This window comes from Salmo salar, chromosome 11, assembly GCF_965601325.2.
Source record: "Salmo salar chromosome 11, fSalSal1, whole genome shotgun sequence".
NCBI classification, from domain to species: Eukaryota; Metazoa; Chordata; class Actinopteri; order Salmoniformes; family Salmonidae; genus Salmo; species Salmo salar.
In genome coordinates, this window is record NC_138301.1 from 96,631,811 (window position 1) to 96,646,306 (window position 14,496).

General features: G+C 44.6%; 1 protein-coding gene across 3 annotated transcripts in view; it reads left to right on the plus strand.

Annotated features, from left to right (window-relative positions):
* LOC106563270 (pappalysin-1) overlaps nucleotides 1–14,496 on the plus strand; it is a 126,945-nt gene that overhangs the window by 1,420 nt on the left and 111,029 nt on the right. For all 3 annotated transcript variants that reach the window (XM_014128709.3, XM_014128710.3, XM_014128712.3), the window contains exon 2: nucleotides 11,428–12,529. In XM_014128709.3, coding sequence (XP_013984184.2) covers nucleotides 11,428–12,529 — 1,102 coding nt within the window. The remainder of the gene's footprint in view (nucleotides 1–11,427; nucleotides 12,530–14,496) is intronic.

The window sequence follows — 14,496 nt, forward strand, 5'->3', positions numbered from 1 at the left end:
TGACCCATATTTAGCTGTGTAGGCTATTATTTTATCATGCATGTTGTTTTAGCTCAAACCATGCACGGTTGTCACAGTAAAACATCATGCAGTCGTAACTGAGTTGAGAGTGAGTTCATCTCACAACTGACCCACGCCAATGTAATGTGATGTAATACCTTGAAAAGTGCAATAGCCTTTGAGAGATTTTGTGTAGACGCACGCATTAGCCTACTTGTGTATGATCATTCAGCTAATATTTTCGGTCTTAATGAATGCATTTTATATAAATATAAATAACCTGGTATATTTTTCGAAATGTTCCTCATTTAAACTCTCATGAGCAAAATTACTCAAATATTGGGTGGTCTATCACCATTTTAGCTTATTTCAAGGTTATTTGATATTTCCATTTATTCCGCATCACTTGATTGACAGGTGATGTCATCGTGCGTAGAAATTGTATTTTTTATGAGACGTCTGGCTATTTTAAACTATGATGTAATGCTCAAAACTTTGAATCTGTGGGAACGTCACAGCAGGCAAAATGAGAGAGCTAGAGAGATCCATTTTTATTCTGATGTGTCTAGGGCACCGTCCGTGCCGCAATCCAAAGTGCCTCCCAAATCGACACTTCTGGATTGGCTGCTGAGGTTACGAGACAGGAATAGAGTTCCAGGGTTTTCCCCATTGCGCGGAGGGACGCGCTATTAGCTGCGTCTGGGATTCCTCAAACCTCGACATTTGCGCATAACATTAGTTGACTCTTACATTAATAAAAAATGAAACCGACTGTTGGATTGGGTGGTCTTAGCAGAACAGTCTAAAGACTGGTTTTAGCATTGTAAAGGGATGGGAGGGAGACAGTGACCTGCTTCATCCACGCACAACTTACCCTGTGAATGTTGTGAGCTACTACCGAACAGACTATAGCAGACACCGTACTGGTTACAGTCATGTCATTCTGAAATCCACAATGCCAAGTCTTAGACGACATTTTCTTCCAATGTATATAATGTTTATATATTTCAGTGTCTGTGCCACTGCTTCTGATGTATATTTGTATGAGATTCGATCCCATTGGCTGCCAACAGGGAGCGTTGCAAACACAACTGATTGCATGTGTGCAGATGCATACTACTTACTGTCTGCGACCCCTTGTGAGGCACTTACCATTGAGAAGGGATCTCCAAAAGGTTTTACACACACACACACACACACACAGAGAAATTACAGTTGGCCCAGAACAGAGCAGCACTTAAATGTAGGTCTACAAGGACAGTTAATATCAACAACATGCAAATCAATCTTATCTGGCTCAAAGTAGAGGAGAGATTGACTGCATCACTACTGCTCTTTGTGAGAGGTATTGACGTATTTAAAGTATCAAACTGTCTTTTTATTCGGTTAACACACAGCTCAAGCACTCATACATACCAAACAAGATACCAGAGGTCTCTTCACAGCCCCCAAGTCCAGAACAGAGGCTAGGAAACGCATGGTACTTTATAGAGCCATGACTATGTGAAACTCTCTTCCACCTCAGGTAACTCAAGCTAGCAGAAAAATCTGATTTAAAAAAAATTGATAAAAGAACACCTCACACACTCTAAAATACACACTCACACACTATTCTTAGCAATGTAATATAGTATTGTAATGTAAAAATGGAGCAATGTAAATGTGTATAATGCACAATGTTTTGTTTGATGTAATGTTTTATCTCTGTTTGAGCCCCAGGAAGAGTAGCTGCTGCCTTGGTAACACCTAATGGGGGTCCTAATAAAATACTAATACTCCTGGTCCATCCGTGTGTGTGTGTGTGTGTGTGTGGGGGGGGGGGCGTACATGCATATGTGCACGTTTATTGTGTGTGTGTGTGTGTATGTGTGTATACAGTATATGTGTACTAGGTTTGGCCTGGTGGTGGGGGCTGCTTAAGCCAGCCCCTTATTAAATTCACTTTAGGCATTTCAACTCTTCAGGGAATCTATTGAGAGCTCTGTGACTCAGATAAATGTCTTAGCCCAACCAGGACATGCAGTCTGCTCAGGGCATGTCACATGTATTACCCATCTTAGCCTATCTTATACATTCAGTTTTATTGTTTGCTCTCGTGGCATTAAGATCAGTGTGGTTGGAAAAATTTGCTTTTGAAGGAAAATAAGAAATGCCCTATCGAGCAAATGTTGTGATGCCTAATCTTTTAAATCCAATTGAGACCTCCCAACAATCCCAGGCCTAAAGCAGTCCCATCCTGTTGTTTTGACCCAGGCCTGGCTTGTTTTCTACAGCTGTTTCAGCCTTGTTGTTGTTTTTGCCCCGCTTTTTATCACGACACTGCTGTTGTTTTTTTATTGAGCTTGTCATCTCGCCGTTTCATAAGTGAGGGGAGATGAGTAGTACAGTACAGTACTGGGGTATTTACTTATTGTTTACAGTAAAACACACACAGTGAGACCTCTGAGTGCCAACAAAGTGACAGCTTGAGGACCAGAGATAACTCCTGTTTGATAAACATACATCTGTGGTTCCTTTCTGGTCTTACTTACTTAAAAAAAACTATACATTGTTTGTTAAGGGCTTGTAAGTATGCATTTCATGGTAAGGTCTACACCTGTTGTATTTGGCACATTCATTTCATTTCATTTGATTTGATTTATTGACTCTATGGCCTAAAACAAGGGCTAGTGGAATACTCAGGTCCTAGTCCAAACCACTTACACAGCAAGCAAGAGTTCCAAGACTCAGGGCCCACCATGTACGTATGTTGCATTGCTGGCATGTGTATGGCCCACCATTGCTGACGTGTTTACAGAATGCAATGTATTTAGTAATGCCTGTTTGTTTGTGGTAGCTAGTATGTAACATTGGCTCTGAGACACAGAGAGGCATTTATGGGATGGGCACTTGCCAGAAGAACTCACTGCTTACTGACATGAGGAGATGTACCCACTGCAGTCTGCTTACTGGTATCAAACAGGAATGCTGGGCATGTAAAACTGACCTGTATCACACACACACACACACACACACACACATTGTCATTTGTAATGCAGATTTGGTCGATGGAACTGCAGGAGAATGACTCCAGCAGAGCAACACGATTCAGGACCTTGAACAGCGTTGACAAAATGAGCATGCGCACACAGGAAGTAGAAAGGACCATCAAAAAAGGGAAAAAAAAGAACCATTCTTTTTACTCAGGATCCCAGGGTAGCAATAATGGAATAGCTCAGTGTTACAACTCCACTGGCTGGCCGATTTGATTTGGGCACTCGTTCAAATACACGCAAACGCCACCAACACCTGTCACTGAGCAGCCTTTCGTTTTACAAAGGAGGATGAGTGCTGTTGCTTTAGCGTAGCCTCTTCGGGCTAACCCTCCAGTCAAAGAATCTGTAACGTTGTCTTCTCCCTATTGTGACATGTTGACATGTTGTAACAATTCGTCCCACTTTTGAAAGTTACTCAAAGATGGTCTTTAATGAGGAAGGGGACCCTTAAATTACAGTTCAACTTGACTGAATGCTACCATGCACTTTACATCCTCATGGCAGTTCACGTCACACATTAGCATGTCATGTTCCGTGTCCTAATGTGAGATGAACTTTACTTCTGACCTTTCTGCCCTTTTATCCAGGTCATGCAGGCCTGTCTCACATCAGAGGAAGGGAAATAAACAGCAAGACATTGGATCAGAGTTTCTCTTCCATGACCAGCTGTAAACAATAAATACCCATGTTGGCAGATGCATCATTTGATAACAAAGCAGAGAGGCACTTAAGTGCTATGCAGCTTTTAGATGTTAGATCATATATAACTAATGACATATACCATCTAAGATTACATAAAAACACTTTGGTTAATGAGATAGTTGAGTATTAAACTTTAATACTCACTCTAGATTTATAGTTTTATAATACGTTAGAGGAAAGCCACAGGACATACAGCAAAGGGCTACATGTAGTCGCTCATCTCTTGATTTCAGACTGTAGTAGGAAACTTAAGGATGAGGTTTAGGGTTTCTGTTGAGGTAATCTAAGGCTGGAAAATGCTGTGAAATTACCATGGTATTTTCCCCAAGCTGTCTGTTACTGTATAGTTTTGGCACATAAGAGATCATTTGCATTCTCTTTTTAATCATTAAATGTAATGAAAAGGTTTCAAGTTAATTACATTGTTGAAAGATGTCTCAAGTTAGTTATAGAGCAAATTGTAATTGACTTGTAATTGACTGTAATTTTTCTGGTGGTTAAAGGGTTTTCACCTGTGGGATGTCTATTGTGTTTAGAGTCTAAAGTATCAGTGGAAATTTCCAACATGTCAAATACCCAGTGTGACGCTCACTTCACTGTGTCCGTACACAAAGTCCCTTTCCCCGACTTTCAGAGCCCAAACATTTCAAAAGCACACGCAAAGGCCATTGTTCCCTTTCTCCCTGCTTTTCATCAGATTTCTCTGACGTTTTCTCTCTCTTTTTTTCTGTATCTGAGTGTGTTTGCTTTGGGGGAAGACAAATCGCAAGTTCAAGCAAGGTTGACTTTGAACCTGACACGAATGGCTTTTAGCCGTAGCGTCAGTGTGTGTGTGTGTGAGTGTGTGTGTGTGTGTGTGTGTGTGTGGTTGTGTGCCCTATCCAACCACAGAGCAGGTTGGGTCTGGAAAAGTGTACTATATTAGATGAATTGAGGTTGGCAGAATTATGACAGCTGTTTACACTAGGAGCCTTACACACATTTCAGAACACCTTTTAGCCTTGAGTGCGCTAGCTGACAGATGGAGGTTTTTTTTCCTTCCACTGTAGTGGAAATAGTAAGGACGTCACACTCAATACGGCTGACCTTGACGTTGAACCCCACCATGCTATTTGAATGGCTTTGCGATTAGAATATCCCCCCTGACTCTTACTGTATGTATGTACAGCTGATGAAAAACGTGAAAAATCCTTAAGAGTCTATTGAAGCACTGGTGCGTCAATCTAAGTAAGATCATAAAAAAATCCCTATCAAAATCTGCCAGTTTAAGCTAGAGATATCAGATACACTTTTTGCATGGGCTGCGTCTCAATCCACCGCATCCGCCTATGTTGGCGTTCTGGTGGAAGGTGGCCGAGCCACAGCAGTGTTTGTCAGACCATGAGACATCCCCAAAATTGTTCTTCTCACGAAAATGTCTGTAACTTCCAAACGGTTTGGCATGCATGACCAGTCTATGGAAAGGGAAGACTCTCACGAACACGATGGTGTTCTCCGTTTTGCACAAAGACTCCCACTAGTGCCCCGGGACTCGTCTGAAGGTAACCCATACAACCCATTGCCATGTGAATACTGTGGATTGCATTGGGTTGCATTGGATTGTATTGGTTTGCATTAGACACTTCTACTTGGTTCACATTGGTTTAAAAATACCTGAAATCGGCTCAGATCTCTTTACTTCATTATGTGGATGGCAGTGGAGGCTCCTCAGAGGAGGAAGGGGAGGACCATCCTCCTCAGTGAATTTCATAAAAATGTAAATTGTAAAACATTAAAAAAGTTATCATTTTTAGTTAAACTACACTAAATATAATCACACAACCAAATAATTGATTAAAACACACTATTTTGCAAATAAGGTCTACAGTAGCCTTAACAGCACACTGTAGGGTAGCACCCTGGGGTGGCCGGAGGACAGCTAGCTTCCGTCCTCCTCTGGGTACAATGACTTCAATACAAAACCTAGGAGGCTCATGGTTCTCACCCCCTTCCATAGACTTACACAGTAATTATGACAACTTCCGGAGGACGTCCTCCAGCCTATCAGAGCTCTTGCAGCATGAACTGACATGTTGTCCACCCAATCAAAGGATCAGAGAATTCATCTAGTACTGAAAGCATAAGCTACAGCTAGCTAGCACTGCAGTATATAAAATGTGGTGAGTAGTTGACTTAATTTCTTCCAAAAGGAAGGAGAAGCAATAGAGAAATATATAGAGAACTGGGCAAATGGAATATGAATGAGAGTCATCCAAGATGCTGTCATAAAAATAAGGCATACTCATGAGAAAAAAAATTGTCGGCACTGACTTCCACAGGGCCCCTCGCAGGATTCGGAGTACTGCTTCCCCCCGTGTTTGTACATGTGAGAAACATATGCTCCTGCCAGGGGTGGATCCCGCTTCTCCACAAAAATTATTTGTGAGCACATGTACTGTACTTCCTCATGCTTGAGGAGCTTAGCTAGGTGTTAGGCATATCAGAGTTCTCTGGTGAATGTGCATAGGCACACACACATTGTGTTCACACACGTACTGTACGCACACGTACACATACCCATGTGAAAAAAATAATGTGTTTTCGGACACGTGTGAACAAATTACGTGAACAATTCTGATGGGGCCTCCTGAGTGGCACAGCGGTCTAGGGCACTGCATCGCAGTGCTTGAGGCGTCACTACAGATCCGGGTTTGTGTCGCAGCTGGCCACGAACTGGAGACCCATGAGGCAACGCACAATTGGCCCAGCGTCATCCTGGTTAGGGAGGGTTTGGCCGGCTGGGATGTCCTTGTCTCATCGCACTCTAGCGACTTCTGTGGCAGGCCGGGCTTAGCACGCTGACACGGTCACCAGTTGTATTGTGTTTCCTCCGACACATTGGTGCGGCTGTCTTCCGGGTTATGCAAGCAGTGTGTTAAGAAGCAGTGCGGCTTGGCAGGGTTGTGTTTCGGAAGGACGCATGGCTCTCGACCTTCGCCTCTCCCGAGTCCGTTCGGGAGTTGCAGCGATGGGACAAGACTGTAACGACTAAATGAATATCACGAAAAGGGGTACATTTAAAAAAATAAATAATAATATTTTTTTTAAAATCTGATGGGATTTTTAATGTTCACATGAGTCAGATGTGGTTTTCGGACACATGAAATTTCACATTTCACATAGATTTTTTTCACCACTTCCAGGTACATCTGGTCTCCCATGCAGGGATAGACCAGGACCAACCCTGCTTAGCTTCAGAGACAAACCAGCAGTGGGACGTAGGGTGGTAATGTTGCTGGAATTAACATACCAAATTTTGCAACTGGAAAAAAGGCAGCAAAAGGGGTAACATAGGGTAACATAACGAAAGACAGGGAAAATTGCATTATTATAAAAACATTTTCAGATGATATATTTTTCTTAACCATTTATAATTCATTTGTTCTCACATTTGGAAGTTATTTCCTTGCTATATTTTGTTTGGCTATTTTTTACTTTTGGGTTTATGTTTTGCTTTCAATATCATTCTTTTTGTTTACAATACTAAGAACTTTGTTCTCGACTTCAGAAGTTTGCTTGATATTAAGGTCACAAAAATAACTCAATCACTAGAGGATTGTACCATATAATAACACTATTACTCTATTAAAGGTGCTTAAAGTGGCAATCCTTCATTTAAACATTAACAAATTGTACTCCCCGCCACAGTTTAAGTAAAAAGCTGAGGGATGGGTCTGGAGAAATTCAATCATTCTCAAATCCATAGACTACGCTATAGATGCAAGGACCGACATCCATGACATCAAAATTCTCGGTTTACTTTTTTTTTAGGCTATACAGTAGTTGCTTACATTTACAATTTGTTTACAAACATTGGAGTAAAACAACTTTGAATTTGGGGTTCTGATGGGGTACAACAGTTAAACTAAGCTCATGATGCATTTATACAATATATTCTTCAAGAATCAGTAGGTACATATCATTAATTTATAAGTCCAAAAATGAATGTAGCAACTAAGGATTGTCCCTTTAACAGGCAGTGACCTTCATACAGCAGAACTATGTCGCCATTTGAATGTGATCCATTAACCTGCCCCCCAAAAATGTATTCTGTCCACTGTTCCATCTTATCACATGTGAGGAGAATACATTATTTCAACCCCACATTTGAATCTGCAATTCCACATGTGAAAGTGATATTTTCACAGTTGGAGTTTTCTTACATGTAAAACTGCAAATTGTACGTGTTTTTTTGTTGTGAGGACACACACACACACACAGCATTCAGAGATCACCTAAGAAGTGAAAGCACATTACCATGCTGAAGCTGACCTGCTTTCCAAGTGCAACAGGAAAAAGTTGTTTTGGTGCGTCTAGCATAACAAGGCTTTTGCAGAAAACAACCTTTTCTGGCTCCCCCGAAATGTTGAAATGGCCTCAATGCTCATAAAATCTTTCTTGTAAGAGTTTCTATGGGTCTCCCAAGCTAAATACTGCATGCACCTTAACCCAATTTCCAGGACATTATTTCAACGCTATCTTCAAATGTATCGTGTCAGTACATCTACTACATAATCTGTACCATATTGTTAATGTCTGGCCTACATCTGAAGAATGAGAGAATGTGATTACATGACACACAGATGCATTTGACATTTTGTTGGATGAATTATAAGACAGTCCAGCGTATGCATTTTACAGTTCAAAATTCACATTAAGAATTGGCTATGGGTGACTCGAAGCAGACCTCCTAGGTTGATGTTGTTCAGGAGACAGCCTGAAAAACTAGCTCTAGGGCCGTGAGGCCCCAGAGACAACTTGAAATGTTAATAACTAAGAATACAAATGATAGTGGTGTAAAGTAACTAACGAAAAACACTTTGAAGTAATACTTAAGTAATTTTTTGGGGTATCTGTTGTCATGGGTGTCGTAAGGATAGGACCAAGGCGCAGCAGGTAAAGTGCTCATCTTCTTTATTAGAAGTAACGTGAACACTTAAACAAAATAAACAAACGACGAAAACAGTTCCGTAAGGCAACACAGGCTATACAGGAAAATAACCACCCACAAAACACAAGAAAAACAAACCCCAACTAAATATGGCCTCCAATTAGAGGCAATGACAACCAGCTGCCTCTAATTGGAGGTCCTACCAAAACCCCAACATAGAAATAGAAAACTAGATTTAAACATAGAAATAGAAAACCTTGAACCTAAACCAAAAACACCGAAACACACAAAACAAACACCCCCTGCCATGCCCTGACCAAACTACAATGACAAATAACCCCTTTACTGGTCAGGACGTGACAGTACCCACCCCCCAAAGGTGCAGACCCCGAATGCACCTCAAAAACAAAAACCCCACAAAAACAAACCCAAACTTAAAGGGAGGGTGGCCACCATCAACAACGGTCCCTGTGCTACACCCCCCCCCCCCCCCCCCCCTCCCAATCCTCCCACTACGCAGGTGGCTCTGGCTCTGGGCGTAGCTCCCGTTCAGAAGACTCTAGGCTGAGGAGCGTCGCTGGAGACTCCGAGCTGAGGAGCGTCGCTGGAGGCTCCGGGCTGGGGAGCGTCTCTGGAGGCTCCGGGCTGGGGAGCGTCTCTGGAGGCTCCGGGCTGGGGAGCGTCGCTGGAGGCTCTGGGCTGGGGAGCGTCGCTGGAGGCTCTGGGCTGGGGAGCGTCGCTGGAGGCTCCGGGCTGGGGAGCGTCGCTGGGGAGCGTCGCTGGAGGCTCAGGGCTGAGGAGCGTCGCTGGAGGCTCAGGGCTGAGGAGCGTCGCTGGAGGCTCAGGGCTGAGGAGCATCGCTGGAGGCTCAGGGCTGAGGAGGGTTGCTGGAGAACGAGTGCTCACAGCAGGCACTGGCTGTACCGGGTTATGGAGGCGCACTGGAGGGTGAGTGCAGGGAGCAGGAACAGGACGTACTAATGGCCGAGTGCTCACAGCAGGCACTGGCTGTACCGGGTTATGGAGGCGCACTGGAGGGCGAGTGCAGGGAGCAGGAACAGGACGTACTGGACTGGGCAGGCGCACTGGAGGCCTGGTGCGTGGGGCTGGCTTTGGAGGCACCAGACTAGTAACATGCACCTCAGGGATAGTGCGGGGAGCAGGAACAGGGTAAACTGGACCGAGGAGATGCACTGGTGCATCCAGATGCGCTGCGCCGGCACACTTCTCCCTGGCTGCCGGCCAACTCTCGCCCGGCAACTCTGCGGAGCCCTTATTGACCGCACCGGACTGTGCGTGCATATGGGCGACACAGTGCGTATCTCCGCATAACAAGGTGCTTGCTTGATCCATCGCTCCCCATAATAAGCACGGGGAGTTGGCTCAGGTCTCCATCCTGACTTTGCCGAACTCCCCGTGTGCCCCCCCAATTTTTTTGGGGGGGGATGCCTCTCGGCCTCATGTAGCTCCCTTAATTTCCTCTCCCAGAAAGGTCGTTCTGCCTCCCACGTCCATCCTTCTCCTCGGTGCTCCAATCCCTGCTGCTTGGTCTTTGTTTGGTGGGTGGTTCTGTCATGGGCGTCGTAAGGATAGGACCAAGGAGCAGCAGGTAAAGTGCTCGCCTTCTTTATTAGAAGTAACGTGAACACTTAAACGAAATAAACAAACGACGAAAACAGTTCCGTAAGGCAACACAGGCTATACAGGAAAATAACCACCCACAAAACACAAGAGAAACAAACCCCAACTAAATATGGCCTCCAATTAGAGGCAATGACAACCAGCTGCCTCTAATTGGAGGTCCTACCAAAACCCCAACATAGAAATAGAAAACTAGATTTAAACATAGAAATAGAAAACATAGAACCCAAACCAAAAAACACCGAAACACACAAAACAAACACCCCCTGCCACACCCTGACCAAACTACAATGACAAATAACCCCTTTACTGGTCAGGACGTGACATCTATACTTTACTATTTCAATATTTTACAACTTTTATTTTTACTCCACTGCATTCCTTATAAAATATGTACTTTTTACTCCCATACATTTTCCCTCCTCTCATTACATTTCAAATGTTCAGGCAGGACTGCAATATGGTCCAATTCACACAACTATCAATATAACAAGTTGTCATCCCTACTGACTCTAACCTGCGGACTCACTTAACACAAATACTGAGTTTGTAAATTATGTCTGAGCGTACGAGTTTGCCCCTGTCTGTCTGTAAATAAAATAAAAACAAGAAAATCGTGCCTTCTGGTTTGCTTAATATAAGAAATTTGACGTATGGCATTTACTTTTACGTTGTGCTTTTACTCAAGTATGACAACTGAGTACTTTTTCCACCACTACACTGAAGTATATTTAAAAACAGATACTTTTAGCTTTTTACTCTAGTAGTATTTTTCTGGGTGACTTTCACTTTTGCTTGAGTCATTTTCTATTAAGGTATCTTTACTTTTACTCACCACTCCACCACTGACTGCTGTAGTGTTGAGCTCTGCTCTCTCTCTGCTGTACTAGAGGTGATCAGTGAGTTATCTAACACCCTCACTCTTTCTCGCTCTCTTTCTATCTTGATTGAGTGTTGTTCTCTTTAAATTAATTTAAGGTGATGTAGTAAGGACCTTTCTGAAAGTCAAAGCTTCTTTGTCTCTTTTTCTCTCCTCTGTCTCTCTATTTGTCTTACCATATCTCTCTGTCTCTCTATCTGATGTTAACTGACTGTCCCGCTCTCTCTGCTCTCTCCCAGGTCTGTACGATAAATGTTTCTACGCCTCCAGCGACCGGGGTTGGCTGCTGGGCATCCGGGCAGTCAGCGAGCAGGGCAACCGTGACCCACGCTTCTTCTTCTCCCTAAAGACGGACCGTGCCCACAAGGTCACCTCCGTCCACTCCAACGCCCGCTACCTGCCCAACACCTGGGCCCACCTGGCAGTCACCTACGACGGCCTCTACATGAAGCTCTACGTCAACGGCGCCCAGGTGGGCGTCAGCCGTGAACAGTCGGGCAATGTCTTCAGCCATCTGACCAAGAAGTGCAAGGTGCTGATGGTGGGCGGGAACGCTCTGAACCATAACTACCGGGGGACTGTGGAGAGGGTAAGTCTGTGGAGGGAGGCCCGGGGACAGAGGCAGATAATCAGGGACATGCAGGGTCATGAAAATCCTCAAGATGCACCTCAGCTGGTGATCAGGGAGACCTTTGAACACCCTGCCCGGAAGTGGCTGACGGTAAAGGATGGGAGCTTCCCCCAGCCAGAGGAGGGTAGCAGCAGGGTGGGTCAGGCTGGAGTAGGGGTAGGAGAAGGTGGAACTGGAGGGTCCCTGGACACCACACTGGAACCCCCGCCCTGTGGTCAAACTGTCTGCGACAACGTGGAAGTGGTGACCAACTACAACCGCACCTGGACCTTCCGGAAGTCCAAGACGGTGCGTTACCGCGTGGTCAACGTGTGGGACGACGCTCGGCGCCAGCCCACTGTCACGCCTCGTCAGATCCACCTGCAGCACCAGCAACTCAACAACGCCTTTGCCGTCTACAACATCACCTGGGAGCTGAGCGTCCACAACGTCACCAACTCCTCGCTGCGCCACCGTCTGGTCCTGGCCAACTGTGACATCAGCAAAGTGGGAGACGAGGCGTGCGACCCAGAGTGCAACCACACGCTGACGGGTTTAGACGCAGGCGACTGTATCAGGCACCGCAGCCACTGCCCTCAGTCCAAACAGGGCAACGGGGTGTGCGACCCCGAGTGTAATTGGGACAACTTCTTCTACGACAACGGAGACTGCTGTAACCCCAATGTGACGGATGTGACCAAGACCTGCTTCAACCGCTCCTCTCCACACAGGTCAGCTCTCTGTCTTTGTCTTTGTCTTTGTCGCTGCTTGATGAGTCCTAAACAAAGATATAGCCTGGCTCCAAAGTTGGAGTCAAGGTTTCTCACAAACCATGAAATGATGTCAAAAGGAGATTTGTATGTACTGTACATTTGATCTTCAAGTTAGGATTTGCCCGTTTTTCAGGGTCTAGTCAACAATTTTGTGTCTGAAAATTGTTCAATCATAAGTACTATCAAGTACTATATATATGTACCTGACATGGCGTTCTGTGCATGCTACCCTCACCAACGCTGTTATTTTTCACTGCTATGATCCATTGTCCTTGATGTTGTCATACATACACACTGTCTGGAGTGACTCACATAACTGCACACATCTTCTCATTACACAGTCAGTCAGGACACTGATGTGAGGTTTTGATACACAGTCTGTCAGTTCCACTGTCTCCTGGCTGGCCCTCTGTGAGCAGAGTGTAACTCTACCCCCGGCGGTATGTGTGGCCCAGCAGGGTGTCCTCTGGGGACGCTAGTCCAATCTGGCTTTAAGACAGACTCAATCTGCATCCTACACTTGGGGGGCCAAACCAACGAAACACACTGTAGTGACCCTGGGAGTGCCCAGATGGATTTTTTTCTCTCTTCATTTTTCAACTTCTTTTCTCTCTCTCTCGCTCCTCTCCGTCTATCCTCTGCTGCCCTAATTAAGCTAGATTGATTGGAAACAAGTGAGATTGGAAACAATTACACTCTAGAAAGACCAGAAGGGGTAATTAGAGGTCAGAGGAGAATGACCAGCATCACTTTGCTAGCAGCACTAGGGACTCATTGCAACGTAGTACTACTCTATCCAGGAAACACCCAAGAGACATTTTTGCAGGGGAAGTACATCTCCCTTGGAAGGGGGGAAACACTTCTCTGCACCGTTACTGCTCTTCTCTTTAAGCCTCTGCAAGAATGTTACAGAAAAATCATAGGATTTTTTTTTTACCTCAGAAAATCATTTTGAAGTTTGATTACTGCAGGCTTGTGGCGATGAACAGTTTGATAGGGTTACTGGGAGGAGATGCAGAGGCCTCCACTGATCTAGTACCTGCCAGTATCTGCAGGATTCCTACTCTGTACCACAGAGGATGATTGAGCAGCATTGAGAAAAACAGTCTCTGGTTCTCTCTGGAACTGCTTTTTGTCATGGACCTTGAGGGGCTCCAGTAGTAAAGGATTGGATTTTTCTTGGCAGGCGTGACACTCAAGCACAGAGGCCAGAGACATTTTGTGGCAGTTGTAGGGGGTCCTTGTGGTCTTGAAGTTCTCTTGCTGCCTGGAAAAAAAATCGACCAATGTCAGATGCTCATAAATGATTTTGGACACCGTCATGCTAAAGAGAGGGGGGTTGAAAAAAGCTCCAAATAGGGTTATTGTGAGGATTATTTGTGTCTTTCTGATGTAGCCAGAATCAAGGCACTAGGCTGTTTTCTATCATTCTCATTGCTCAGGCCTGGAAGCACTGTCTCGCTGGCACTCTCTCTGTATTTAAAACGGCTGCTAAACAACTTTGTGTGAGGTGACATCAGAAAGCAAAAGCAGGTGGGTTTGCCATCTCTTCTCTCCCCTCCGTTTCAGTCATCATTACAAAGTCATTCATCAACAATCAGCCAAGACGGCTTCTCTTAGAAATCAGCTATTGGCACACGCTTACAGTCCCTACCATTCAAATATCCCAGCAGACGTATGAAAGATGGGCTGTTGAAAGGGGGGATAAGAGAGATTGAGAGAAATTAAGTAAGAGAGAGAGAGAGAGAATTCTTAAGTTGATAAAGAGAAGCTCCCCAAGTGCTTGCTTATTTTGGTTTGATTGTGGTATGTGGAGGGCCACACTACAAACATTATTCAACATTCCTCTTTAATTGTGGAATTCTGGATGAACAGCGCGCCACATACGCAAGGGAACAATGGCTGTGAGGTCCTGCGTTTATTTT